The sequence below is a fragment of the Camellia sinensis genome, chromosome 3 (genome assembly GCF_055761805.1).
Source record: "Camellia sinensis isolate YWXY chromosome 3, ASM5576180v1, whole genome shotgun sequence".
In the NCBI taxonomy this organism is placed as follows: Eukaryota; Viridiplantae; Streptophyta; class Magnoliopsida; order Ericales; family Theaceae; genus Camellia; species Camellia sinensis.
In genome coordinates this window covers 160139511-160167103 of record NC_138963.1, presented here as the reverse complement: position 1 = coordinate 160167103, position 27593 = coordinate 160139511, and the positions used below count along the sequence as shown (strand labels likewise).

Genomic DNA, 27593 nt, shown 5'->3' with positions numbered 1-27593 from the left:
GTAACATTATTTACAAGTCAAATTACAAAGTCAATCCGCGCAGCTCATTAGTCAAGATCATATACAGATCTATTGAGGGCTTACTAATTTCATAACTCCAAAACTCACCAACCAAAACTATGTAGCGTGCCGCTAACTATAGCGCACACATTAGTTTTTATTGTGCCAAACAAGGCAACAAAAACACGGCGACTTTGAGTCATGTTTCCTTACTTTGGCTCAATTAAGGTTTGACCTAAAGTCTCCAAGACTTTTTCTCATCTAAAGAATGGGATTAGTTTGTTCACATTTGAACATCTCTACTAAGTCTAGGTCAACCAAATTAACTTCCATAAGCTAAATCAATTTAGAGAGAAATTCGCATTGGGATTAATTTGATTAGCATAATATAATTTTGCCGCAAAAATCTAAATTAAATAGTGACAATATTACACAAGTCGCAAGATCGAAAATCCGCTATGCTCGTAATCATCTCTTGCGCCACAAGTGACAATTATCCAAAATTTAGTTTAATTTATGCGCAAAATATTGGTTTTCGGGAGTTAATCTACAAAGATTTCTCTCAACCGAATAACCTCCCACTGACTATGGCATATACAAAGCATGATAAATTCCATACAATAGCATTTTAATGTAAATCTACAAATAACTCATGCTATATTTATTTAATAATGGAATTCTAATAAATAAATAAATAATCATGCTCTTCTAATTACAACATATTACAAACCCAAAAAAAAATGTTGTATTCAATATTTAAATTATGCCATAACAGAAAGTACATCATCCTGAAATTTTTTGAAATTTTCTGGTATTTTCTGGAATTTTCTGGAATTTTAAATAACTAATAAACACACATAAAATCAGAAATAAATATTTCAGAATCTGATAAAATGCTATAACTATACCAGTAAATAGTAAACTACATCAATAATCTACAATAAAAAATTCAGCCCCAGAAATTTAATCATGCAACACCAGATGCATTTTAAAGCATAAAACATGAATTATTAACACAGAAAAAATATTTTATATTTTCGTAAAATTTTCAAAATTTTACAGAATGTAGAAAAATTAATTCTGAGTCTAACGGTACTAACCATGCTTAAAACAAAGCTATAACGAATAAATTATGGCCAATTAACGCAATTCAGAATTAAAAAAAAAACAAACAGAGCCTTAGAGCCAAGCCAGGCGGGAAAAACGGCTCGGCTCGGCTCGCGGCTCAGCGCAACTCGGCTCAAGGAGCGGCTCGTCGCGCGGCTCAGCCGCGGCTCGGCGCTCGGCTCCAGCCATCGGCTCGGCGCTCGGCTCCAGCACGCGGCGCGCATGCGGGCGCGGACGGCGCGCGTGCGTGGACAGCGCCGCCGACGCGCGCGTGATGGCGCGTGACAGCGCGTGGGCGCGCGTGGCAGCGCGTGGGCGCGCGTGGCAGCGCGTGGGCGCGCGTGGCTGCGGCGTGGTGGCGCGTGAATGCCACGCGCCGCCTTCCAGGGTACTGACTGGTCCGATTTTTTTACTTTCGGACTCCTTTTTCCAAAATAAAATCATTTATGCTCTTAAAAATGACATTAATGATCATAAAAATGAAATATTTTGGATCTCTACATCTTTTATAAATATACATATGATAAAAGAAAGCACGAAAATATCCATTAATGGCTCTGATACCAATGTAAATCAAAACACAAAACATGCAGCGGAATAAAGTGTTTAGATCATACCTCGTTTGATCTAAAACCTCGTGGATAAATCACGTGCTTCCATACTCAATCAATCCCAGCAGTGGGGTGATATTACTGATTGAATATCACCCACACAAACCACAGTGCAAATGGCTTTGATCGTTTGTTTTTAGGAGAGAGTCAGTATATGGGTAGAAACAGATCATACGTTGTTTCTCTCTAAATTACCCATAACCATATATCAGATATATAATATATTATTATATCTATCCATATCAGTTAAAACTGATAATATCTGTATCTTGATTGGTTATCCTAAATAGGTTTGAATTCAATTTCAAAACCTATTTGGATAGGATTCCAAATTCAAATTCAAATGGTCATGCCACATGGGCGCCCATTACTAACATTCTGAGGCATCACTTTGTGTTCTACAAAGTGATAGTTTGACAATCTATAATACAACAGGTGAGTAGTTCATTAACTCTTCTTACATTTTTTTTTCTTCGCAATTTGCATTTTATGTCATAATTTGAAATATGATATTTACTTGTTCTGCTATTTCTTTTTCTTTTTTAAATATTATTTTGCAATTTTTATGCAGTTGGACATTTTTCTTGTTTATAATTTTGTTTCAACATTAAATGACTTAGCCACTGATTTACACCTGAAAATTTGATACCCTTTGGTGATATGCTCTCCTGTAAGTACTTTTCATGATGTCAGTATCAACATAAGGTTTGGATGGGTTACATGGGTTTCCATTTTTGTACCTCTGTAGGATACATATGTCCAGGGTGGGTGCGAGTGCCAAAGTGAGAGTGACAATATGAAAAATCTCATGTTTCCAGGCATATCTGAAGAGTTAATGCATGTGTAGTGTATATGTATTTTTCGACATTGGAAGAGGTTAATTAGATACTATCACAAGGCCTTACAAAACAATAGGATGATTGATCGGTAGTTCTTTCTCAAGAAAAGTGACCTTGTGCCAATCCTCACTCCAGCAAAATAAGTAATCTTTTGGGCAACAGTTGATATCCTTGCCATACGGTCAGGTAGGTTCTTAAAATGTATTCCTTTGCTAGGTTTTGGAGGACCATGAACGTCATTATTGCCTTGATATTAGCTAATTTAGTATGCAATCAGTTTCATGTCTTCTGTGTTGATAGAGTTCAGTTGATCATCATTTGACTCTGTTTCTCCTTTTTATTAATCTATTTAAGCAATAAATTGTTGTCTTTTCACTGCTGGGAAAATGACTTTTAGCAGCGTTTCAAAAATGCCGCTATATGTCTGAAAAACAACGTTAATTCCTTTAGTGACGCTTGCTACAAACGCCGAGGACGCGGCCGTCGCTGTAAGTTTATGACGTTTTAAAAGCGTGGCGTTTTTATAAACGCCGCTAAATGTGACAGTCAACGGTAATATGACATCACATAAGCATTTAGCGACGCTTCAAAAACGTCGTAATAGATTTTTCGTTATTTTAAAAATATAACTATAGTGGCGTTTTGAAAAACGCCGTAATAGAATTTTTTTTTTTTTTTTTTTTTTTGAACTACTAATTTTGTGAGATTTAACTTCAAAAATATACCTGTAAAATAGCAATAATGAATAAAACTTTGTACAGACATATATTTATGTGAGATTAATATTCCCTCACATCTATAATAGTACCCCATACAACATCCTTCAAGAAAAAAAATCCAATAAGTTCAATCCCAAAAAATAAAATGAGAATAATTTAAAGATAAAAGTGAAATTAACAGTTGAATAATAAAAAGTAATAGTGCCTAAGGCAAATAGGGTTGGGAAGAAGTTAAATGATTTCCACTACTCAAATCAATACCATAAATTAGGACAGATAACATTTGTCATTGGGTCAGATTACGACCTTAAAAGTTGTGTTTAGCCAAGAAATAATTATGCCTTCATATTCATTGGGTCAGACACAAAGCATCAAGCATTCATGTCCAGATTTTCTAATCAATGTCTCCAAATTTCCAGAGTTGAACAGAGTATTAATAATACACATCAAATATTACCCTTCCTACATAAAGCAAGAACTACCATATTGCTAGAAATTTATTTTTTCACCCCAAGTCATGCACCTATACCACCACTTCTGAAGCATTTGGAATCTCTGCCATAATCATGTGCGCATTTGAAAGACCAGCATCATCACCTTTTGTACAGCCAACACACACAGAGAGAGAGAGAGAGAGGATGAACTTATACTAATGGTAAAACTAGGAGGTTCAATCATGGTAAATCAACAATAAAATTCTGCTCTCAAAGAGTTTATCTTGCAAAGCATTTTAAGCAAAAAATAATAATTTAATTCTGAAGCTAGTTTACTCAAATTGCATTCAATATGCCAGTATCACTTGTGTTTAACTTAAAATCTCAACAACCTGTAGCAGTATTACATTTCATCGTACTAGAAGGTGAGGCACACTGTGTGCCAAATTAACAAAATATAATATATATATATATATAAAGTAGTTGTAATTATTTGTAAGTGGAAAGTCAGGTTTTACTTTTGGAAAATAAAAGTCCACAAAACTTCATGAACACCAAATTGGGTGCTCCCTCTATATATATATATATATATATAAGTATATAGCTAACATTTGTTTCTATTTCAACAAGGTACTGCTAAGGACAAAAAAGATATGATGAGACTTAAGTCTTAGTTTGGTTTGGTTTGGTTTGGTTTGGTTTATATAAGTACTTTACATGGAAGAATTTCTTACTTCACATGGCGACTGCGTTGTCACTTCTTTTAAGGTACTGCTCATATAAGGAATGATACTTTGCAGGGCTATAATCCTTGAATCTGTCAACAATGACAACAAAAAGATTGAGATCCAGGAATGCTAAGGCAAGTAGATAAAAGACTTTCCACAAATATAGTTATTGAGTGCAAAAGGAAATTCCTTGATAGGAAGTTGATGGGATTATAGGAAAAACTGAAAAACTGCAGAACATAAACTGCAATCAGATTCACCAAAATAAACACAAATTGAAGAATTTGTACCCAATACTTATAAACAGTATTTAAAACTTGTTGCCAGAAAGAATTTTATCTTCTGAAGATTTCAAATAATTATAAATTGTTGGCATATATGCTTATTGAAGTCTTAGATTAGTAATATTCCTACATATTGAATTGATGGTGGAATCCTACATTCTTTTGGTGTAGTGAATAGAGTGGAAATTGGAACCTCTCATATTTGGTTCAAGTAAGTATAAAAGAAGATTGCCAATTGATGCAGAAAATTATTAGTTTTCATGTCATCAAAAGAGTTAATGAAAAGCACTCCATCCTTTACAGAGATGCTAATATCTCATGTTTGTGGTTTATGGAATTGTGTTTCCTTTCAGGTGGGATTCTTCCATTTCAAATTTTAGAACGACTAATGGTGAAAGAGAAGAGTCCAAGATGAACAATGAAAGGAAGGGTATACCAAAAACCCTATAGCCTGTCTGATATGCTTGAGCTCATCCCAAGCTGAACCTGCATACTACAATATGTTTTTGCTTACTAAAATAGAAATTATACAACACAAAGTGAAGTGGTAATAAATCAATGCTGATGCTACCTCATCTGTTGCATTATAACACCAATGTTCGAGTTCAGCGAGTCCTGCTTTAACATATTCACCGTTACTGAATGAACAACATTCTCTCCTTAATAGAAGGCTGTGGTCCCAAAAAGCGTGCACAAGGCCATAAGAAAAAACTTACTTGCAGTATAAAAACTTCAAAAAGCATCTAAAGACAACAAGCAGACTACCTGTTGAATAGTTGAACATTGATGAATGAAAATATTTGTGTGAACACCTTGCGAACTAAAAATGGAGGTACCTGAAAATAGTAAAATGAAAAAGAAAACAGGTAAGCAAAAGGGTGCTTCAGGAGAAAATCTATGCACAGTAAATAGAAACAGAAGCATTCCCCCAAAATCCAAGCCAGTCAACTATGTAAATGGCACATTTAAGTGCCATGTTTGGAGAGCTGAAGTGGGTTAGAAGCAGACAAATAAAAACAATGTCAAGAAGCTAGACAAAAGACACCAATTTTATCGAAACGGGTAATGGGGAAGAAAAAATGACATAACAAGGAATGAAAGCAGTGACAAATTTTACTGACATGATTTGTTTTCAGACTGTTCAAGAAAATTCCCAGGCTCTTCACAATCCCTTGCCAGTGAGCAATCAACGCTTGCTGTGCTGCTGTAGTTGCAACTGAACGTGATGATCCCTTAACCAAGCTTGCCCTTGAAGTTCTTGGTGCCTATTTTTTCATATTCCGAAAGAAATTTTATACAGAAATAATTTACCAAGTAAATTAATAAAATAACCCATAGAATAAAGAATGTCATTCCTCCTTTTACCATAAATTGTGCCTGGTAATTTAAGAATCGAACAGATTCAATTACCTGGATGTACAACCCAAGCAATGGAGAAATCTCTTTCTTAAGGTTATCTCAAATCATTCCATAAATCTTTTCTACAAATGCTGTAAGTTACTGCTTGAAAAGCAAAGCTGGGTATTTGGCTTCAACTTCGTGTAAAGTTTCTGCTCCACCAGTCAGGCCACCATTTACAAAGGAAAGATTAACTCCTTGCGGAGTTCCTCAGAAACTCTGTAAATAAAAATAATAGCAAACACCTGAACTAACGAAAGGACTAAAACTTCGTTTGATGACAGAACATGGAAATTCAAATGGGAACTTTAAATTACCTGTGTCATCCTTCCAAACAGAGTAGCCGAGGATGATCGACGGCGCTAAGGAGCCATTCCAGCAGCACCACTTGCTTTCAACATCTGGCAACTTTAAATCACAAAGCTCCAAAATTACCAAAATCCATTTATTTTAATTTTTCATATATCCGATTATTTAATATCATTTTTATATTTTGTGTCAAATCTTACAATTCTCATTTCAATTTGATTCACAATTAGCAAAGATTCACAATATGATTTTATCAACTATACACTTCACTACAAATTTTTTGGGTTTCAATAGGCAGGTCAGACAACTGAAATGATTGGACATTTCAAATAGTGCAGATAAAATAATTCCACATTTTAGTGCATTGTTGGATGTTCAAGGCAAAAATATTATTGAAGCTTCTAATACACCCATACAATTTATGTGTGAATTATGAAAGAGCATTGTAAATCTAACCAATCAAAAGCTATGACCTGACCTTAGAAACTAAAGACTCCAGACATCACTAACATAACTCATTTAAATGTTCCGCTTATACACTGGAACAACACCTCCTTGGAAAAATAACATTTAAATGAACTTTAGAGATCGATGTGAAAACCAAGACATCCTAGCTAGACAGAGCATAAAACAATATAACAAAATAAGATTGAGGAGCAACAAATCTGTATTGATGCAATTCAAATTCTAGCTGTCAATCCATAATTAGTACTTTTCTACATCTGAATTGACAAACTCAGAACTAGATAAATGATAAATACATACCATTTGGTATATCCTTTAAGTTGTGTGCCTTGACCCTGCATATTTACAAAACACAATGTGAGAAAATTCACAATTACTAAGGGGGAAAAAAAAGTATAGCATAAATTTACTGTCAACACCTTCTCAATGGACAATGCTTTGCTTGCACTTCTCCCAGTCGAAGGCTCCGAATACCGCTCGACAGTCTTCCTCTCCCTGATCGGCCTCTCAATTGGCGTAACAGGCTTTTTCGAGCCGAGCTCACTCTTCGCCGACTTCTCATCTTTTGCAGCTTTCTTCGAACTACCCTTTCGGCCTCTCTTCGCCTTCTTGCTTACCTCATCTGCTTCCTCCTTACTCTCTTCACCTTTCACCTCAAGTTCTTCCTTCTCCTCCTATTCTTCTTCCTTCTCCGCCATTTCCGTATCCTCTTCTTTCTTTTCCTCTTCCTTCTCTTCTTCACCCTCCTCTGCTTTCCCTTCTTCTTTTCCTTCACCTTTGTCTTCGACATTAGCTATTTCTTCTTGTTTCTTGTCTTCTAGGGTTTCAGACGCCATCGAAATGAACTTCCAGAAAAGAGAGAGAGAGAGAGAGAGAGAGAGAGAGAGAGATAGGGTGTGCTATATGTATATGTATATAGAGAGATCAAAAAAGAACCTAACAGATCAATTCAACAATTCAACAAATATTGATGTATACAAATGTTATACATGCAGTAAAATTCGAAAGAAATAGAGAGAGAGAGAGAGAGAGAGTATCGATTAAAGTTCAGTAAATGAGGATCAAGTCAGAATACCTCTCTCTGAATCTCTGCAAATGAGGTTCAAGTAAGAATGCCTTCAAAACATTGATTTCATAGATCTAGAGAGAGAGAGAGAGAGAGACGGTGGAGCTCGCTACCTCGCCGGTGCAGATGACGGTGGTGATGGAGCTTCGAAATCGCTCTGAATCTTGAAATCGATCTGAATCTTCGAAATCGCTTCGAAATCACTCTGAATCTTCGAAATCGCTTCGAAATCACAGGTGCAGATGGGGCTTCGATGAAGAAATATGTGCGTATAAGGATGGAGAGAGAGAGAGAGATGTGTGCGTATTCAAGCTAAGACTCAGTGTTATATATTCAAGCTTCAAGAACAGCCGATTGATCTCCTTCGTCTTCTTCGTCGCTGAGAGAGAGAGAGAGAGAGAGAGAGAGAGAGAGAGATGTGCGCGAAATTGCTATTACACTTTGCACTCAGATTCAAAAATAAGGGTTTCATAAAGGGGCGCGTGTACCTACAGCATTCGGAGGCGCTTTTAAACGCCTTCAATTAGAAACGGTGCCGTTTTAGTTTTAAAAAATATGCAACAGTTACAAAACGCCGTTAAAAATTAGTAAACATGACGTTTAGTAAAACGCCGTTAATTAAACGCCATTAATTGCCTCATTTCCTGTAGTGTTTCTCTTTCTTGCCGCAGGAAAGTCCCCTCCGAGGGACGTAAACTGAACCTATAACGCATTCATTCATTGTGCCCTCTCATAGGGAATTAGCCACCTGGTACGTACTGAAAACTTGTTTCCAGTAATTAATCTTGTTTCTATATGAATCTTATTTTTGGCTAAATGAGAGCCTTTCTAGTTCAAGGTATTAAAATGTATTCCTTGGCTTAATCTGAATATTGTGTTCTCTTCTTCTTTCGGACTTTTATGGCGAAAGAATTTATGCAACTGTGAATTATTTTTGTTCAGATCCATGTCAATTCTGTTTTCTTATAACTTTTAACCACCAATCATTGAATTTGCATTTTTTTTCTGGTGCAGGCAAAGTCAAGGAAGGGTTGCCGATCGAAATATTACGAAATACGCCGTGAAAGCTTTACCTGTGAGTGTTTTTGAAGCTTAATTATAATTTGATTGTATCAACTTAATTAATGTGCTTGTACATTTGCATCACTTTTGCTCTCCAAAAATTCAGTCTATTGATCTATCAATTTTTATTTTTATTTTTTTGTTAAAAAAAAAAGAACTGACAATGAAGTGAACATGATATCCAATCAACAACCTACATGAAGAGAACCTACAATATGACAACAAACAGTATACACTGCAGTACTAAATCTAGGGCTGAGGCAAAAATAATGTATAATGTATTTAGGCAATGTTCCTTGTTCTTAAACAAAGTGAATAAAAAATGAGTTTCTTAAAAACGAAGTGAACATGATATCCCTTACTGGCAGAACTACCCTAATTAAGGCTGTCACTTCTTCTATGCCTAACCATCTTATGCATACTATGGAAATCCCTAGGAAAGTTTGCGACCAAATTGATAAACTAAATAGAAATTTCCTTTGGGGTAGTACTGAAGCCAGGAGGAAGGTCCATCTTGTGAACTGGCAGCAGGTCTGTAAAAAGAAAGAGCATGGGGGTTTAGGTATTAGAGAAGCCAGAGTTCAGAACTCTGCCTTTATTTCTAAGCTTGGTTGGAAACTTGCCACTAACTTTGATGAGCTGTGGTGTGAAGTTCTCAAAACTAAGTATCTCAAAACTCATTCCCTATCCAACTGGCCCACTAGGAGACAAGCCTCACATACTTGGAACAGCATTATCAAAAATAGAGATGTCTTAGATAAGAATATTAAATGGGATGTTGGGATTGGGGAGCATGTTTCTCTTTGGACTGACTGGTGGTGTGGTGAACAACCACTATGCAAGATAACCCAGGGAAATCACACTGGTGACCTAACTAAAGTCAGTTCCATTCTTGATGATAATGGTAACTGGTAGGGGTGTCCGCGGTTCGGTTTGGGACGATTTGCAGTTCGGTTTGAACCCGCCCGCATCTATGCGGTTTGGGAAAAAGTCAACCAGCAACCGCCCGCAATGCGGTTTGCGGTTTGTGTGGATAGGGTTCGCGGATGTGCGGGCAGTTTGGAGATTGAACTTTCTTTTAAAAAGTTTATTTTTAAACCTTTTTTTTGCTCCCATTTTGTCAATCTTTATTTTGGACCTTTTTCCTCATTTTCTAAAATGCTCAAACATTAATAATATTACAGAAATAACAATATGTAAACAATATGTTATTGAAGTTGAATCTGTAATGTAATCTGTTATTTTAAACCTTTTTTTTCCTCCCTTGTCGGGGTCCCCAAAACTTTCATAAGAAACAAATAAATTGTTTGAACAATGAGAAATGCAGCAGACATCACACTATAATGGAAACAAGCCCAACAAGACCCAACACTACTACACATACACCCAAAAAACATCAACCCATAATTTTTCCTTTGCCGGACAACAACACACACACACAAACACACACAAAAGAAGAAGAAGAAGAAGAAAGAGAGAAATTCTTTAGGTAATTAGCAAGTGGATGAACAGGTTTAGGTAGGGTTTAAAAAATAATTAGAATTGAAACTTCAGCTGCATCCTGAAAAAAACATTCAGTAATTGAAACTTTTACACTTCCAAAGTCGCATAATTTCACTTGGTGGGTGTGTGGGTTAACCTGCGAAAGAAGAAACACCGAGTTTCAGTAATTGTCAAGTTTCTACTACAACTTCACATATTATATTTTTTATCATATAACAAGCTGTATATCCTCTAACTATAGGCCAGTGAAGTCTTCGCTGGAGAGTAAACAAAAAAGGAAGTTTTTCAAATTTAGAAAACCATAGTTTGCAAAAAAATCTACCCAACCTGATAAGGAGGATTCAAAATTTATAATTAAAATAAAAAATAAAAAAATGCAAAGAAGCAGTCCCATGTGTTTCCCACATAAATTCCCTCATTTACACCATTTTTCTTAACACACTCTGCATCAATATTCATCCAACCAAAAGTTTTACACTCCACAACTGATGAGCCCCTCTAATAGAACCACTATCAAGCCCAAGCTAACACGATTCTCACATTTTTCATCAACCCACCATAAATAGATCTGAAGCATTACCCCCCTATTCATAACTGATTCAAAACATATTCAAATATCAAAACAGATTCATAACAAATTCATAACAGATTCAAATATCAAAATAGATTCAAATATCAAAACAGATTTATAACAAATTCAAAACATATTCAAATATCAAAACAAATTCATAACAGATTCAAACATCAAAGCACTCAACTATTTGAGTGACATGAAAAACAGAATAACAAATTCAAATACTTAAATTCAAGTATCAAAACACTTATATAAAGACATCAACATAATTTCCCCCAAGTATCAAAACAGAAAGACGATTACCTAATCTTGCAAAGGTTGATCTTGCGAAGGTTGATCTTGAGAGTTGCAGAAGATTGAAGACAAAATCTTGATAAAGGATTGAGGACACAAACAGATCTGACATAAAAAAGAAAATTTAGAGATCGAGAAAAGAGAGAGAGGGGGAGAGAGAGAGAGAGAGACAAAAGCATACCTAAGAGTTGTCGGAGAGAGAGAGTGAGAGTCAATCGGTGGAAATCAGTGGCCACCGTCGCCGTCGCCACAGAGAGAGAGATGGAAGAACGAGACGTCGATCGATGGAAATCAGTGGACGTCGTCGCCATCGTTACAGAGAAAGAGAGATGGAAGAATGAGACGCCGATCGGTGGAAATCAGTGGTTGCCGTCGCCATCGCCACAGAGAGAGAGATAGAAGAATGAGAGAGAGAGAGAGATGAGATAGAGAGAGCTGCTTCTGTAGTGTGTTTGATGATATTAGGTTTAGGGTTTTATTTGGTTAGGCAACAAAAATAATGAACGGTCCAGATTTTGTAGGGAAAAAGAAAAAGAAAAAAATTATTCTGTGCGGGCGGGTTGTGGCGGGTGCGGTTCAAACCCGCAACCCGTCCGCAACCCGAAAATTTTAATATTCCAAACCGCACCCGACCCTAATGTGTTTGCGAAACCGCCCATATCTGTGCGGGTAGGGTCGGGTAGGGCGGGTTGTGCGGATCGGATAACCCTATGCCCACCCCTAGTAACTGGGACCTCACTTCAATTCATAACATGTTACCACAACAGACCATTGATACCATTCTTAAAACCCATAGACCCAGGTATGTTATATATAATGACACACCTCATTAGAAAAGTTACCCTACTGGTAAGTTCTCTACTGCAGCAGCCTATCAAGCCTTATCTAATCAAGAAACAGATGGTGTTAACTGGCAATGGATTTGGAAATTAAAGGTTCCTCATAAACTGAGAACATTTCTCTGGCTTGTCATGCATGAAAGACTTTTAACTAATTATATACGGCTCATAAGGAATATATCAGATACAGACATATGCCCCAGATGCCATGCATCCAGAGAAGACATGCAACATCTTTTCAGAAGCTATACCAAAGCTCAGGCAATCTGGTTGATTTTGAAGAATTTTACTTGGTGGCAACACAACAACAATGCTCCCTTTCAGGATTGGATCAAAAACAACATCCATAGCAAGGACCAAGTCAATAATGATCACTGGTCTACAGTTTTCTTGACAGCTCTATGGATTATCTGGAAAGAAAGAAACAAAGAAGTGTTTGTTAATATCACACAACCTCCTTACACCAGTGTTAACTCCATACTACATAAGGCTATGGAAACTCAGGAAGCTTTTCAAGCTATCCTCCATCCAAATTTTAAAGATCCTAAACTAATGCTCTGGTCTTGTCCTATTGCAGGTCAGCTTAAGCTCAACACAGATGGATGCTCCAAGGGTGATCCTGGCCAATCTGGATTTTGTGGGTTGCTCAGAGATGAAGTAGGTACCTGGGTTTGGGGATATTATGGCTATCTAGGCAACTATACAAGCCTAGAAGCTGAGCTATGGGGCATATACAGAGGTCTCACCATAATCATGCAGAAACTGATTCCCACCTGGCTATGGAACTCATTCGGGACGGAGCTGGTGCGAACTCTCCATATCGGGCACTCATTGAAGATGCCAACTTCATCCTCAGAAGATGTCAATGTACTTGTGGGAGCCAGATAATTGGAATAATCAGAAGCGTATTCTAGAAGACAAATATTACACAGTTTTACCCTACACGATAAGGATGCCGAATATAATGGATAGGCCGAATAGATACTGAACTATGGAGCCGAGTAAATAAAAGGCTAATGAGTGACAAGTGGGCCTGGCCACGAGGCCTAGGAAACAAGTATAAATAAAGGAACAATAGACTAAGAAAGGTATGTGAGAATTGTTGTGCTTAACTTAGAATACAAGCATTCTTAAGTGTGGATTCTGACTTGTCTGCCGGAGTGCTAATTCCGGCACTCCTGACCTGAGTGTTTATTCCTTTTCAGGTGACCAGAAAAGGATCACGAGCGTTCTCCAGGATCTGAAGAGTATTTCTAAACCACATCTCCACAGTACTATTGCCACAATACCCAGGAAAGCAAACCATACTGCAGATGCTATGGCAAATCTAGGAGTAATTCAACAGGAGCACTTCCTCTTCCTAAAAGACCCACCCAGTTCTATTTCCTCTTTGTTAGCTATTGACATGATCAATGTTGGTTCAAGAAGGGATTCCAATATCCTATGACTCTAGCCTTGTAATCTGTTATCTCTCTTCAGTTGATTCAAAAAAAAAAAAAATTAGGGGAATGATCCTTGTATATTTAAAAAGTTTAGAATGTGAATGTGAACTGGTGTAATCTTCTAATGATTATTTTGCTCTGCAGGTCCTTGAAAAATATGTGAAGAATTGAATATCAATTGCTGCACCATTCCAGGATAAGTGATGACATACCAGTTGACAAGGATACTAGCTTTGAGATTGCAACCTGATATATCAATTTTTGGAAACTTTGAATTTGGGAACATTTTAAAAGCATTTTGGAAACTTTGAATATACTTAATAGCTATATACTCATTATGATTTGGGAATAGAGTGTCTTTGATGTGTGGATGTCAATTTTTTTTATTTTTTTATTTTTTATGATTGGATGACATTTAATTTTTGTGCATTTTTAGCTATCCCAACTTTGATTTTTAGCGACGAAAATGTGTTGTGGAGAAAATTATTTGTCTTTTAGCGATCAAATATCATTGTAGCTAAAAATGTGTATGCCGTTTGGTAACACTTACGTTTTCAGTTTTCTGTTTATATTTACAAATATTTAAAAAACTCAAATAAAAACTTGTTTGGCAAAATTTTTGATTTATAAATCAGTGGTCTCAGTTTATAAATTTGGCCAAAAAATGAAAACACAAAAATGTGTTTCCATTTTGAATTTTGAGTTTTTTTTTTTACCACCCAACACTAGCCACCGCCCGCCACCATTTTCCACCACCGTCTTCCGCCACCATAACTCACCAGCCACCCACTAGCCACCACCGCCCACCTGCCACCCACTCGCCACCACCACCACTACTACCACCCACCACCCCCTGCCATCCACCCGCCACTACTATCCACCGCCTGCCACCACCACCCGCTACTCACTTGCCATCACCACCCACCTGCCACCACCACCACTACCACCACTACCATCACCCACCACCCACTCGCCACCCACCTACCACCACCACCCACCACCACCACCCACCACCACCCACTCGCTTACCACCTACCACCCGCCACTGTCACCCACCCACTCACCACTACCACCACCACCACCCGCCACCTACCCGCTACCACCCACCACCACCCGCCATCCGCTACCTATCTGCCACCACCACCTATCCCCGTCACCACCACCACCACCACCACCACCACCCACCACCTTCACCCACCCACCCACCACCACCACCATTACCCACCACCCACTCACCACTTTCCACTACCGTCTTCCGCCGCCACTTGTCATTTCTCACTCTTTTTTATATTTTTAAATTTTTTTAAACATTTTGACAATTACCAAGCGTGTTTGTAGTTTATGTTTTTTTCAAAATAAACAAAAAATAAACAAAAACCAGTTTATAAAATTTTTGTAAATATAAACTGAAAATGTAAACGTTACCAAACACATATTTCGCGACCAAATTGGGACATTTTGTGACGAAGTATTAGCGATTAAATGTTTAGTCTTGTAAAATTAAATATTTTATAACAATATAAAATTGGTTGTTAATTGTCATTTTTAGTGACACTTTCAAAAATCCGTTGTTAAAAGACTTTTTTGGATGCATTTTTAGTGATTTTTTTAGTGATGAATTTAAATTTGTCACAAAAATTATTTAGAGACCAAGATAATGATTTTAAGAAACAAAATAATTAGGCCAAGTTTGGCAACCCAAAATAAGTATACATTTTTTATCTTTTTTTCATCACATCATCTCTCTATTTTTCTGCATATCTTTTTATAAAAAGACAAAAAATACACTTATTTAGGTCATCCCAAACAACCCCTTAGCTTTTTAAAAACTATATATACGTACCCAGTAAGTACACTCCAAACAACTCGAAGTCAAGGTCTTCCCAATATATAAGGCCTTGTTTGGTTTGTATTTCTCAAAAAATTTTGGGAAAAATTCTCTACAAATAAGTTTTCAAAAGTAATCAAACCAAACAAATTTTTTCAAATTTTTTTTCCAAAACTTGTTTGGTTTACAAGTTTTTCAAACAAATCTCTCTCTCGTACACATCAAATCAATCACTTTTTCCAAAACTCTCTCTCAAAATAATTTTTCAAAATATCTTTTGAAAAAAAACCAAACCAAATAAATTTTCGTACCTTTTATCTCAAAATATGTTTCTCAAATACAAACCAAACAAGTCCTAAATCTTTCATGGCGGTGACAGAACACAATGATGTGACGAAATGCATAGTCCTATACCATCAGTGGGCCCTATCACATCACATCTGGTGAGCACGGATTTATCATACCTTAATTTATTTCAAGATGAATTGAAATGGAATGCAATATTTATTTTTTAAAATTTTATATAGAATGATTATTTTTTAAAATAATAAATAAAATTCGATATTTTTTTAATTAATTAAATATACAAATAAATACTTTAATAAAATAACTATTTGATTCCGTTCATTTTAATAAATCAAAAACTATGTTATATCAATCAATAATTAAATACTAAAGTCCGGTAAAGAATACTACCTATCATTAAATCATATAATGTAAAATTTGAACTTGCACATTGAATTAATTGCTTTTAATAATATGTATATATAATTTATTTATTTTATCTCATTTATAACACGATTGATTGATTATTAATTTTTCTTTTCTTTTATTTTAATTGAAAAGACTTGCTTCATTCAGGTGGTGTGGTAGACTAAGTAAGATTTTAGAATATAAATTTTGAGATATCAGGTTGACTTTTCGGAGTCAGTCATTCGAGTAATAGCATATATAATTGATAAGACGAATCTTCTAAGCCTAGATGAATCATACCCAACATCGAGACCTAAGGGTAACCTTTGAGTTTAGTCCTTAAAATCAACCATCTATACGGTGACAGAATTTAAGAGTAACCTCTAAAATCTTAACTCCCTAAAATTTAGTCTTTAAAGTCACCCCTACGTACTTATCCATTCTAATATTAAAACAATGCGCAACACGATTACCTCCCCTGAGAACATGGGAGACAAACAAGATAAATATATCAAAAACAAATTGTCACTTAAACTAGCAATTGCACAATTACTAAAAAGCAATTGCACCACCAATGGAAAGTAGCAATTGCACAATTACTAAAAAGCAATTGCATCATCACTGAAAAGTAAAAAGAGTGATTCATTGGTGCCCCATGTAGACTTGTCCGACACTATCAAATAAGGAATGGTTCTCTCCAGTCTAGTCTATAAAGTGGATTGGAGCATACTCTTGAGTTTGTGGGATTCTTTATAAATTTTATTTTGATAATTCGAATCGAAAATGTATAGAAGTTATCGAATACTTTATCCCTATAAAAAATTATATTGATTGGATATCAATAGTTCATTGATCAGAACACATTTTTGTTAATAATTTATTTTTTAAATCATATTTATTATTGACAAAAATATGTTTCGATTAAGAGGCTATTGATATTCGATCAATGTGATTTTGTGCAATGATGAAATACTCAATGAATTTTACACATTGAAACGGTTCAAATTATTAAAATAAGATCCACGATAGATCTCACAGATCTAACAGTACGATTTAATTCACAAAATAGAGTGGAAAAGCCCATCCAATCAAATAATATTCCAAATAGTACCATAGCAAAAGCATTTGGCACGTTGGTTCTTACCTTTATCTTAAAGTTATATATGGGAATCAATTACTCTAATTAGTCCAATGAATTTTTTAATACATTGAAAAGTTTTGTTTGTTTTGATAATTTTATCGTGAGATCCTATTTTAAATTTTGGTATGATTTAATGGACGTGTCTACCATTCCTTATTAAGGGACGCCATCTTGGGGAAGTTGGATATATTTTTTGGATCACGTTTTCGTCACTCTAATGTAACACTCAAAAATAACACTCAAAAAAAATTTCTTAGTATACTTTTTCCAAACATCACACTTCTCCAACATAACATATTAAAAAACTCCTCCAACGTAACATACTAAAATATTCTTTAGTGTGTTTTTCCTAAACGCAACAGTCCACCACTAAGAAACTCTTTAGTGTGCTTTTCTCAAACGTAACACTCCAAGGTAACACTCCAAAAAACTCCTTAGTATACTTTTTCCAAATATAACACTCCAACATAACACACTAAAAAGCTTCTTAGTATACTTTTTTCAAACATAACACTCCAATAACATAATAGTCCAAGGTAATACTCTAAAAAAACTTTTTAGTATATTTTTCTCAAATGTAACACTCCAGCAATTTAACATAACACACTAAAAACTATTTACTGTACTTTTTTCAAACATAACACTCCAACGTAACACCTCAACACTAAAAGACTTCTTAGTGTACTTATTCCAAACGTAACACTCTAATAACATAACACTCAAAAAACGTAACACACTAAAAAAATTCTTTAGTATATTTTTTCCAAATGTAACACTTCAACATATCTCCCCAAATCCAACACTCCAATGTGACGGTAAAATGAGTCATTACACATTCAAAATGACTAAATAGATTATAAGAAAAAAATATAGGACTATATGGATCACAAGTCCAAAAATGGGACTTATTGGTCAATCTCTCATAAAAATATGATGTAGAAAGTGTATTGGAATGTATATAAATATTTTGAAAATTGCATAAATTCTATTAAGATTTTAAATATTTTGATATTTTGTGTTTTGTATTAACCATTTTTTAAATTGTCATTAGCATGATCATATTTTTATTTATATATAGAAAATTTATTAGTAATGTTAAAGTTAGTAACAAATGTAAGCTCGATGCCAATAATTCAACAATAGATTAAAAATTTAATTTAGAAAGTACATTTTATTTATTTCTATTAGAAATTAGTTAAAATCAATGTTTTCCATATTGAGCCCTCAAGCAATAAATCTAAATTTGAATTTTTTTATCTAAAGGTTCACGCGCGAAAAATTGGGTGTGTTTGGTTTAGTTTTGGGAGATAAATTTTCAAAAAAAAAAAATTTGGGAAGAGTTTAGAATTTTTTTTGGTTTGTTTGGTTGTATATTTTGGAAATAGTTTTGGAGTATGGGAGTTTGGGATAATTTGATATTTTGTTGTAGTTGAATAGATGTGTGAGAGAGAAAAAGTGATTGATTGATGTGTAGGAAAGAAAGTGATTTTGAAATTTTTTTTAAAAAATTTCCAACCAAACAAAATTTTGAATTTTTTTTCCAAAAATTATGTTTTGAAAGTTAAACCAAACAAGACCACTATGTGCCTGTTTGGTAGAATGTATTTTTAGTATAAATCCACTTGTAGCTTAAAATAAGTGATTTTGGAGTGTTTGGTATAATTTTTCAGAGATGGATTATAGCTTATTTTAAGTGATTTTCAACTTAAATCTCTAAGTTGGTTGAGAGGTGCTTATAAAAACAGCTTAAACAGGCAGCTGAATTTTGAGGGGCCTAATGACTTAAATGCCTCTCATATACTTCAAATATTACAAAAAAAACCAATATATAAATGTATAACCAAACACTGTTCACTTCTTCACACAAAGAGAGAGAGAGAGAGGGGGGCGATTTCCAGTGGCACATTACAATCTCTCTCTCGAACTGCCCCTCGAATATATATATATATATATATATGCCTCATTCTAGAACCAAACCCTAAGCCTCACTCTCTCTCTTCACAATCTAAACCGCAACCCCTTCCTTTACCTCACCTGCACTACGATCGCCGTCTGTCGCCAGTGTGCCTCTGTCGCCTTTTTCAACTCCAGAATGCAACACAGACCTAGATCTCCCCTTCTCGCTGCTCTCGCCGACTGTTGTTTCCAATTGCGTCTCAAGACATCTCCTTGTCGTTGCAAACCATTGCCGCTGCATCGTAGCAATCCATTACTGCTTTGTTGTCATCGTCGTCGTGTCGCCATTGCTGAGCTTCTCTCTCTCTCTCTCTCTCTCTCTCTCTTACGATCTAAAACCACATCACGATCTGAAAATGGTGATGATGATGATGATGATCGAGGGTTTTTGGTGGTGGTGGAGGAGACGGATGAGTTGAGAGAGGGTTTCTTGCAGATCACCGGCGGCGGCGGTGGCTCCGGCTCCTCAGATCTAGGGTTTTGCAAAATTGTAATGAAATAAAAGAAAAAAAAAAAGAGATTTTTTTTTATTTCAATTAACTTCCATTTAATTTTTAAAAAAATATTTCAATTAATATTGAAATAAATTGTGCAATTTTATTTCAATTAAAAAAATACAATTTACTTCCACTAATGAAAAGAAATACAATTGTTATATTATTAATTGTAATGAAAAAAATAAGAATAATATAAATACATGGATATTAATTGATATTAATTGTAATGAATTAATAATTAAACAAAATTAACAAAAAAAAAAAAAAAGAGAAGGGGAAAAAAAAGAAGAGAAAAGAAAATAAGGAGAAAAAGAAAAAAAAAATGAAGAAAAAGGAGAAAAAAAAAAGTATTGATGCTAATTAACCATTAATTGACACTAATTAATTTATAATGAAAAAATGAAATAATTTTATACTAATTGATACTATTTATGAAAATAATAATTTTTGTAACACTAATTATATTAACTTTTATTAATGAAACAACTTTTTAAAATTAAAATTGAAAAAAATAACAAAATAATCATTTTTAATCATATAAGGGCAAAAAGGACAATTACACAGTAAAAAGTTATTTTATAGCTTATCAACCAAATACTATTCTACTGCTTAAATCCATAATCTCACAGTTGCACCAAATAGGTTAACAACTTATGTTTACAGCTATAAATTATGATCTATAATCACTTTTCCACAGCTCTACTAAACAAGACTTATGTCTATAAGGACAAGCTTTTGCGAAATGACGAAACTACCCTATTCTCCAATCGCAGTAGCTGGAGTCACGTCTATTACCTATGCATAGGATTCCCTCTTATCTGTACGAATTCATTTCTCTCTCTCTATATTCAACAAACCCACTTCTCTCTTCTTCTTTATACCTGTTTCCCTCTCTCATTCTTCATTTTTCTTTCTCAATTTTCAAAGCTTGAAACCTTTTTCACCTACAACAACCTTCAACTCTCGTCTCTTTCCCTTTTTCTCTCTCATCGCTTCTCCATGAACTCTTTCTCTTTGTCCAATGACCAATTTCAAACCCTAATCTCTTCCTTTCTGATCAGCGATGGTGATATCAGCATTCAAATCAACTACAAAAATAATGTCGATCAGCTCTCCATCAAACACCACCACCGAATCCAGTTCCTCCACCAGACCTCATCATCGATCAAAGAGTAATGTCCACCGCTAACACCTCGTGTGGTGTCTTCGATATAAGTTTCTCACAGAGATGCAAACCTATGAAGAAGATCAGATTGATCAAGAAGTCTAGATCTGACGTAGGTTTGATGATTGGAGGCGTCGAAAAGTTTGTTTCTAGTAATGATATTGAGAGAAATGAGAGAGAAGATTGAGGACGGTTTTTTGGGTATAGGGCTAATGATTTAGAGAGTTAGGTATCGAAAGAGCGTGATCATTAAGTTGGGTTAAACAAATAATAACCTAGAAAAATCTCTATCTGTCTAAGCCAATCAATTGCTAGATCTGAAATCTATACACACACACATATATAGATGGATGAAAGAGAAGAAGAAGAATGTGTTGTGGCATGTTCTTTATTTTCAACATTGTTTTGCTCATCAGAATCATTCGAGTGTATAACGACGGCGTGTTCACGTGCCGCATGGAGACACCGCCATAGTGGGAGAATTCGGAGAGGGTGAAATTGATGGGGGAGAGAGAGGATTTTGTTCCAACGGGTCTTAGAGCGGTGGCATAGTTCTAAATATTGGCCGGTACGTATCAAAAAATTGGAGTGCCGATTCGGATATGGGCCAGTATACCGGTGAGAATGAAATTCGCAGCCGTAGTGGCGATTCCCGATACGTATCAGCCTGAATCTGATACATGAGCAATACAGTTCCGATACACGTTTTCCATCGCCGGTACAGCTGAAAATGGAGCAGAGAATCTTGCAAAAGAAAAAATAATCGTTCGGTACAGATGACAATAGGGTAAAGCACCTGCAAAAGCAAAAGCAAATGCAGAAAATGAAGGGAATAACCCATCGCATACATGTAGATCACTCACTTAAACCTTTCACTTCACCTGCTTTGTCTTCTTCAAGCAATACACAGACTCACAGACCATAAATTTGTAACAGCCTCTAAACAAAAACCCTCAATCGGACCAAACCCAAATCCATCTCCCAGTGGTATCGATCTTGTAAAGTGTTGTAGAGAGAAGCATCGAATCAAACCCAAACCCATTTCCCAGTGGCATCGCTTTTAAGCTTCTTCTTTGAAGGTTTGTTGTGTCATGCTCTGTTTTTTTCTTGTGTTGTTCTGTTTATATATTTGTATTTTTTTTTTTCGTAGTTGCTGCATTTTGTGGTTGTATTATGGTATGGGATGGTAGATATTTTAATATATATATTTATGATTGTTCAAATATTAATATATATATATATATATATTTTTTTTTTTCTCAACAATGCCCCTGTAGAGTATGTTTTATACTTATTTCACTTCTTCATTCCTTTAAGTTGATTTATTAGACTCACTGTTCATGGACCTATTAAAAACAATAAATTAAGTGGTGGCAGTGTATAATTAGGCTCATGTATCGAATCTGCTTGGCTGACTTTCATTATAGTTTTCAAAACTTTTGTCTATCAACAGCTTGATTGTTCATTGTTTTTTTTTAAGAGGTTTAATATTTTAGATTTTTATTTCAGATTTTTTTTATTATTTCAAATTTTTTAATTTGTCAAACTTTTTTATTTAAGATTATTTTTATGTCAGATTTTTTTTAAAGAGGTTTCATCAATCAGATTTTTTTTAAAGAGGTTTAATTGTTAAGTAAAGAGGTTTAATATTTTAGATTTTTTATTTTTATTTTAAATGCATTATTATTAGTATCTAAATGAGAATTACAATATTTGTTAATTGAAAACTGTTATTATAGATAATTGAAAGTTATAATGGCGCACGGAGGTGGTTCTAGTGGAAAACCTCCAAGTGATGATATTGGTTGGAAATTTGGAATTCCACTAGAAAATACTAGGCATAAAATTAGGTGTACATTTTGTGGAAAAGAGCTAAATGGTGGTATAACTAGGTTAAAGCAACATTTGGCCCATATGAAAGGTCAAGTCGCACCTTGTGCTAAAGTCACTGGTGAAGTTCGGACACTAATGATCGATCATTTGAATAATTATAAGGGCAAAAAGCTTGATAAAAGGAAGATGAATGAGGAATTGACAGAATAAATTAGAGCCAGTCAGTGTAATGATGATGAAAATGATAAGGAGGACCTAGAATGGTTATGGCCTGACAAATTAGGGCTAGTGATATTGAGGTTGCACCTTCTCCTGGTTTTGTTCGGCGAAGTCATAGTGTTCGTGAGGCTAGTACATGTAGGAAATGGATTGATACATCCTCTCCAGAAGTTTAATTATTAGACATAGATGTGGATCTTCATAGGACCAAAGGCAACAAACAATCCAAACTCTCCTCTAGATTCTTGAAAGAAGCAAAGAAAAAATTAGGAAGAGCAGTTAGCCAGTTCGTATTGTTCACTCTGGTGCCTACTAATGTTGTTAATTCTAAATGGCTAGAACCAATGTTAGATATTGCAAGAGAGGTTGGAAAAGGAACAAAGCTACCTAGTTCTTATGAAGTAAGCCACTAACTTAAAGTTTGAAAAAACTCTTTCTATGTTTAAAAATAAATAAATTATTAAGATGCTTGTTAATAGTTTTTGTTTGTTATTTATTATTAAACAGGAAACTGAAGTGTATTCACCAATGGAGTATGAAGCTTTACAAAATTGGATAAAATCTCATAAATCTAGTTGGGCTGAGAGAGGTGTTACAATTATGTGTGATGAATGGTCTAGGCCTACAAGAAAACACATTGTTAATTTTCTTGCGTATAGCAATTGTGGAACAATTTTTCAAAAGTCTGTGGATGTAACTGATGTACCTAGTAGGATAGCTAATTATGAGTTGGGCCTCATGGACAAGGTAGTAGATGAAATTGGAGAAGAATATGTTGTGCAAATCGTAACTGATAATGAAGCTGCGATAAAGGCAGCTGGTTATAAACTCATGCAAAAAAGGGAGAATCTATATTAGACAGGATGTGCAACTCATTGTATTGATCTTATGTTAGAGGATATTGGGAAGAAAAAAAGTGTGGCAAAGGTGTTGGAACTTGCAAAAGTAATCACATGCTTTATTTACAAATCCAATTGGGTCGTTGATTTTATGAAGAGATTCACAGGAGATAGAAAGTTGTTACGTCCTGTCATCACATGCTTTGCCACCAATTTCATTACTTTGGAAAGCATTGTTAAACATAAGACTGCTTTATAGGATATGTTTCATTCTCAAGAGTGGAAGCACAACAAATGGTCCAAAAAAGATGATGCAAAAGAAGCGAAAAAAATTATATAAAGTAAATATTTTTGGACCAAAGCGGCAGATGTATTAAAAGTTCAAGAACCACTTCTAAAGGTGCTTAGACTTGTAGATGGGGATGAAAAGCCCACAATGGGTTTTATATATGAAGCCATGGATAGAGCAAAGTTGGCCATCAAACAAAATTGTCGCTATTATGTAAATTATTGGAAGATTATTGATAATCTATGGGCTTTCCAACTACACACGGACTTGCATGCTATTGGTAAGTAATTTTTAATTTATTTAAATTATAAATTATGTGTTCCTTTGTCTCACTTTTATTATTATTTTATATTTAAATATAGGTTATTTTTTTAAATCCCATATTCCAATATGGGGAGCACCTTTCTAATCATCGAGAAGTAATGAGTGGAGTTAGAAATGTGATTTCGAGACTTCTACCAGATTTAAACGAGCAAATACAGGCGATAAACCAAGTTAGTCATTATTTAATATTAGTTAAACTGATAACTTATTATTTGACTTTTGAATTGTGTTTGTAAAATTGCTTATTGCCTTTTGTTCATTGCAGATCTCTTTATTTTGTAATAAAGAAGATTCTTTTGGTGCTGTGTTAGCACAAAGAGTAGTGAAAGCAACAAATCCTGATAATTATTATATACTCAATCAACTATTAACTATTTTAATTACATATTATTGTTACATTCTCAACACTTCTATATCAAATTATAACATAATCACTAATGATTGATTGATTTGTATATAGCTGAATGGTAGATCCATTATGGTACATCGGCTCCGGCACTCCAAAAAGTGGTTATGAGAGTATTGAGCCAAACCACATATTCTTCTAATTGTGAGTGCAATTGGAGTACATTTAGCCTGATCCATACAAAAACAAGGAATCAGTTGAAGTATAAAAAATTAAATAAGCTTGTTTATGTGTATTACAATATGAGGCTAAAGATCAGACATGCAACACGAAAAAGCCAAGATGACAGAGAGGAATCTTTTAACCCCACCAATCTTGACTATATATTTGAAGAAGATGATCTATTAACTCCATGGCTTCAAGAGAGAGAACATGTAGTCTTGGATGATGAAGATAATTCAAGTTGGTTGATTGTTGATGATGATGATGATGATGATGATGATGATGATGATGATGATGATGATGATGATGATGATGATGAGGGGGATCATGCCATTAGTAGCCAAGCACCTCAACACCATCAAAAAGCAGGGTCTACTGGAAGTGGCTCTATTAAGGGTCGTGGTTTGAGTCCACCTAGTGGTAGTGGATATGATAGTGATGGCAGTCATCCTCTAACAGGTGGTAGTAGTGGTGGACAATGGGAGTCTATAGGTTCTGCACATGGTAGTAGACGCAATATTCATCATATTGATCATGATTGGACCATGGATTCTATACAGCAGCGACGACATTCTATTTCTGCTCCTGATGTAGAAGCATTAATTGGGCGTTCATGACATACTGATGATATTTATGGTCATCGTGACCTTATAAATCAATTTGAACATCTCGGAATTAGACAAGAAGATGGAAGGGGAACTCAACATTGACGGCCAATATGCTCAGTACCATATCCTTATTACCCTCCTCCAAGTCAACCACCACTACACATCTATCAGCCACCTTATGTAGGAAATCGGAACTACTCTCAACAACCACATCAATATCCATATACAGAGGGTTTCAATTATGGTTCAAGGGGGCTTGCAATGACACAACAACAATCAAGTAGCAGTGGCAGCAACAACACCACTTATGATCAATGCACTTTCAATAACTACTACTAGGAATATCAATATGGAGAAATAGGCCAACCAATTCATAGTGATGATCAAAGTGATGTGAGATATGGAAATCCTTCTGTACCACCACATAATTCTTTTTATTACTAAGTTTTAGAGTTGTTGATTTGTAGTGGATTGCTTGTATGCGATTATGACTAAAGCGAATAATTTATTTTCATTTCCCTCTTTCTCTTATTAATTTATTCTGCATTTGAAAGTATTTCATTGTTGAAAATAAGTAAAAAAATATTTCCACAGCAATTTTTTTTATTAAAAGTTTAACATATATGCCAAATAAAAGCTTGAGACTAAAATAAATACATATCATTTAGTTGAAAATAAGTCAAAAGTGTCTCTACATATCAAAATTTTGATTAAAATGTGATAAATTAACGCTAAAAGAGTAAAAAAAAAATGCATAAAATTGAGTTTTAGAGGGATTGCTAACGATTTATGAAATTTCACGACAGCGATGCCCGATTCCCGATACGTACCGGTCGATACTACCGATACCGATACTTCGCGATCGATACCGTTACGTTACTCGATACCGCGATTTAGAACTATGAGCGGTGGTGCTTGAGAATTAGAACGACAGTATAAACTAGGGTTTGGACTAGCGGTGGCGACAAAGAAAGTGGTGATTGAGGAGAGAAAGACAGTTACCTATGTGTGTATAGCATTGATAGATAAAGAAACAACAGATAGAGAGAAATAGATGAAGATGAGAGAGACAAAGAATTTGAACAGATAGATAATTTCAACAAATAGATTTTTTTTTAAAATGGTAATTTAAACAGATAGAATTTCAATAAATATATATATATTTTGAATAGATAATTCAACAGATAGGAATTTTGAATTTTGAACATATAATTTCAATAAGTAGAAATTTTAATAGATAGATTCTTTTGAATAATTTGAACATATAGGTTAAAAAAATTTCAACATCAAAGGGTAAAACTGAAAAGAAAATGTCCTTAAAAATAACTAAAGGGACTTCTCACCATATTATTTCACACAGCGTGTCCTTTTTACCAAAAATAATTATTCAGTAGACCTTACGCCTTACGCAATCTTTAGATTGGATTTATCAACAATTTTCTCTAATTTTACTATGTCATTTTTGGACAAATTTCACTTTATTCCCTTATAGTTTAATACATGTGAAAATTGCCTCCTTGTCTTTTGGAAATAATTACATAATCCACATATGATTTGTAAACTAAAAAACAGACTAACTATTGTTCACTGGACTTGTGAATTTACCTTCATATCCTCTTCTTCCTCTTTGTCTTATTCTTCTTCTCTTCTTCATCCTCCTGTGGCTGTTAGTCCCCTATCCTCCCTAACACATAGACACACACACAACCACCACCACAAACACCAACCACTACCACGCAGCTCCCCATACCGACCGACAACGACTACCACATTCCCGTCCTTCACTACTAACCCCATCACAGTGATCACCACTTCACAGAGACTGGTGAAGTTCGCTGTGTGAGTCATTTTTTGTAGCAATCATAATCTACTTTGAGGGTTCACAGGAGTAAAAAGAAGAACTTTTTTGGGTCCAGCTTGTCTCATGTTTGAGATTAAGACTAGACCATCCAGTTCGGC

At 35.0% G+C, this 27593-nt stretch overlaps 2 protein-coding genes and 1 long non-coding RNA gene across 3 annotated transcripts; 2 read left to right on the top strand and 1 right to left on the bottom strand.

Moving 5' to 3' along the window:
• Positions 1-2095: 2095 nt before the first annotated feature.
• Positions 2096-14015, top strand: LOC145821174 (uncharacterized). The gene is made up of 4 exons (XR_014363205.1): positions 2096-2153; positions 8632-8711; positions 8975-9035; positions 13819-14015. It is a non-coding gene; the product is annotated as an uncharacterized LOC145821174 (long non-coding RNA).
• Positions 4164-6090, bottom strand: LOC145788795 (myosin-11-like). Its single transcript, XM_082917366.1, has 6 exons — positions 6055-6090; positions 5844-5987; positions 5488-5558; positions 5294-5393; positions 5159-5215; positions 4164-4527 (listed from the first exon to the last, which is right to left on the bottom strand). The coding sequence occupies exons 1-6, from the start codon at positions 6088-6090 to the stop codon at positions 4513-4515; spliced, it is 423 nt and encodes a 140-aa protein (XP_082773492.1). The 3' UTR covers positions 4164-4512.
• An 8694-nt stretch (positions 14016-22709) lies between the features above and the next one.
• LOC145821980 (uncharacterized) lies at positions 22710-23864 on the top strand. Its single transcript, XM_082918546.1, has 3 exons — positions 22710-22846; positions 23212-23407; positions 23514-23864. Exons 1-3 carry the CDS (start codon positions 22710-22712, stop codon positions 23862-23864), a joined length of 684 nt encoding a protein of 227 aa, XP_082774672.1.
• Positions 23865-27593: the final 3729 nt, after the last annotated feature.

Coding starts and splice junctions, on each gene's coding strand:
- LOC145788795 (XM_082917366.1), bottom strand. CDS start 6,090: ATGGTAAAAGGAGGAATGACATTCTTTATTCTATGG. Junction 5,988..6,054: donor TGACATTCTTTATTCTATGG/GTTATTTTATTA, acceptor ATGAAAAAATAG/GCACCAAGAACTTCAAGGGC. Junction 5,216..5,293: donor GTTATAATGCAACAGATGAG/GTAGCATCAGCA, acceptor AACATATTGTAG/TATGCAGGTTCAGCTTGGGA.
- LOC145821980 (XM_082918546.1), top strand. CDS start 22,710: ATGGCGCACGGAGGTGGTTCTAGTGGAAAACCTCCAAGTGATGATATT. Junction 22,847..23,211: donor CTAAATGGTGGTATAACTAG/GTTAAAGCAACA, acceptor GGATCTTCATAG/GACCAAAGGCAACAAACAAT. Junction 23,408..23,513: donor AGCTACCTAGTTCTTATGAA/GTAAGCCACTAA, acceptor ATTATTAAACAG/GAAACTGAAGTGTATTCACC.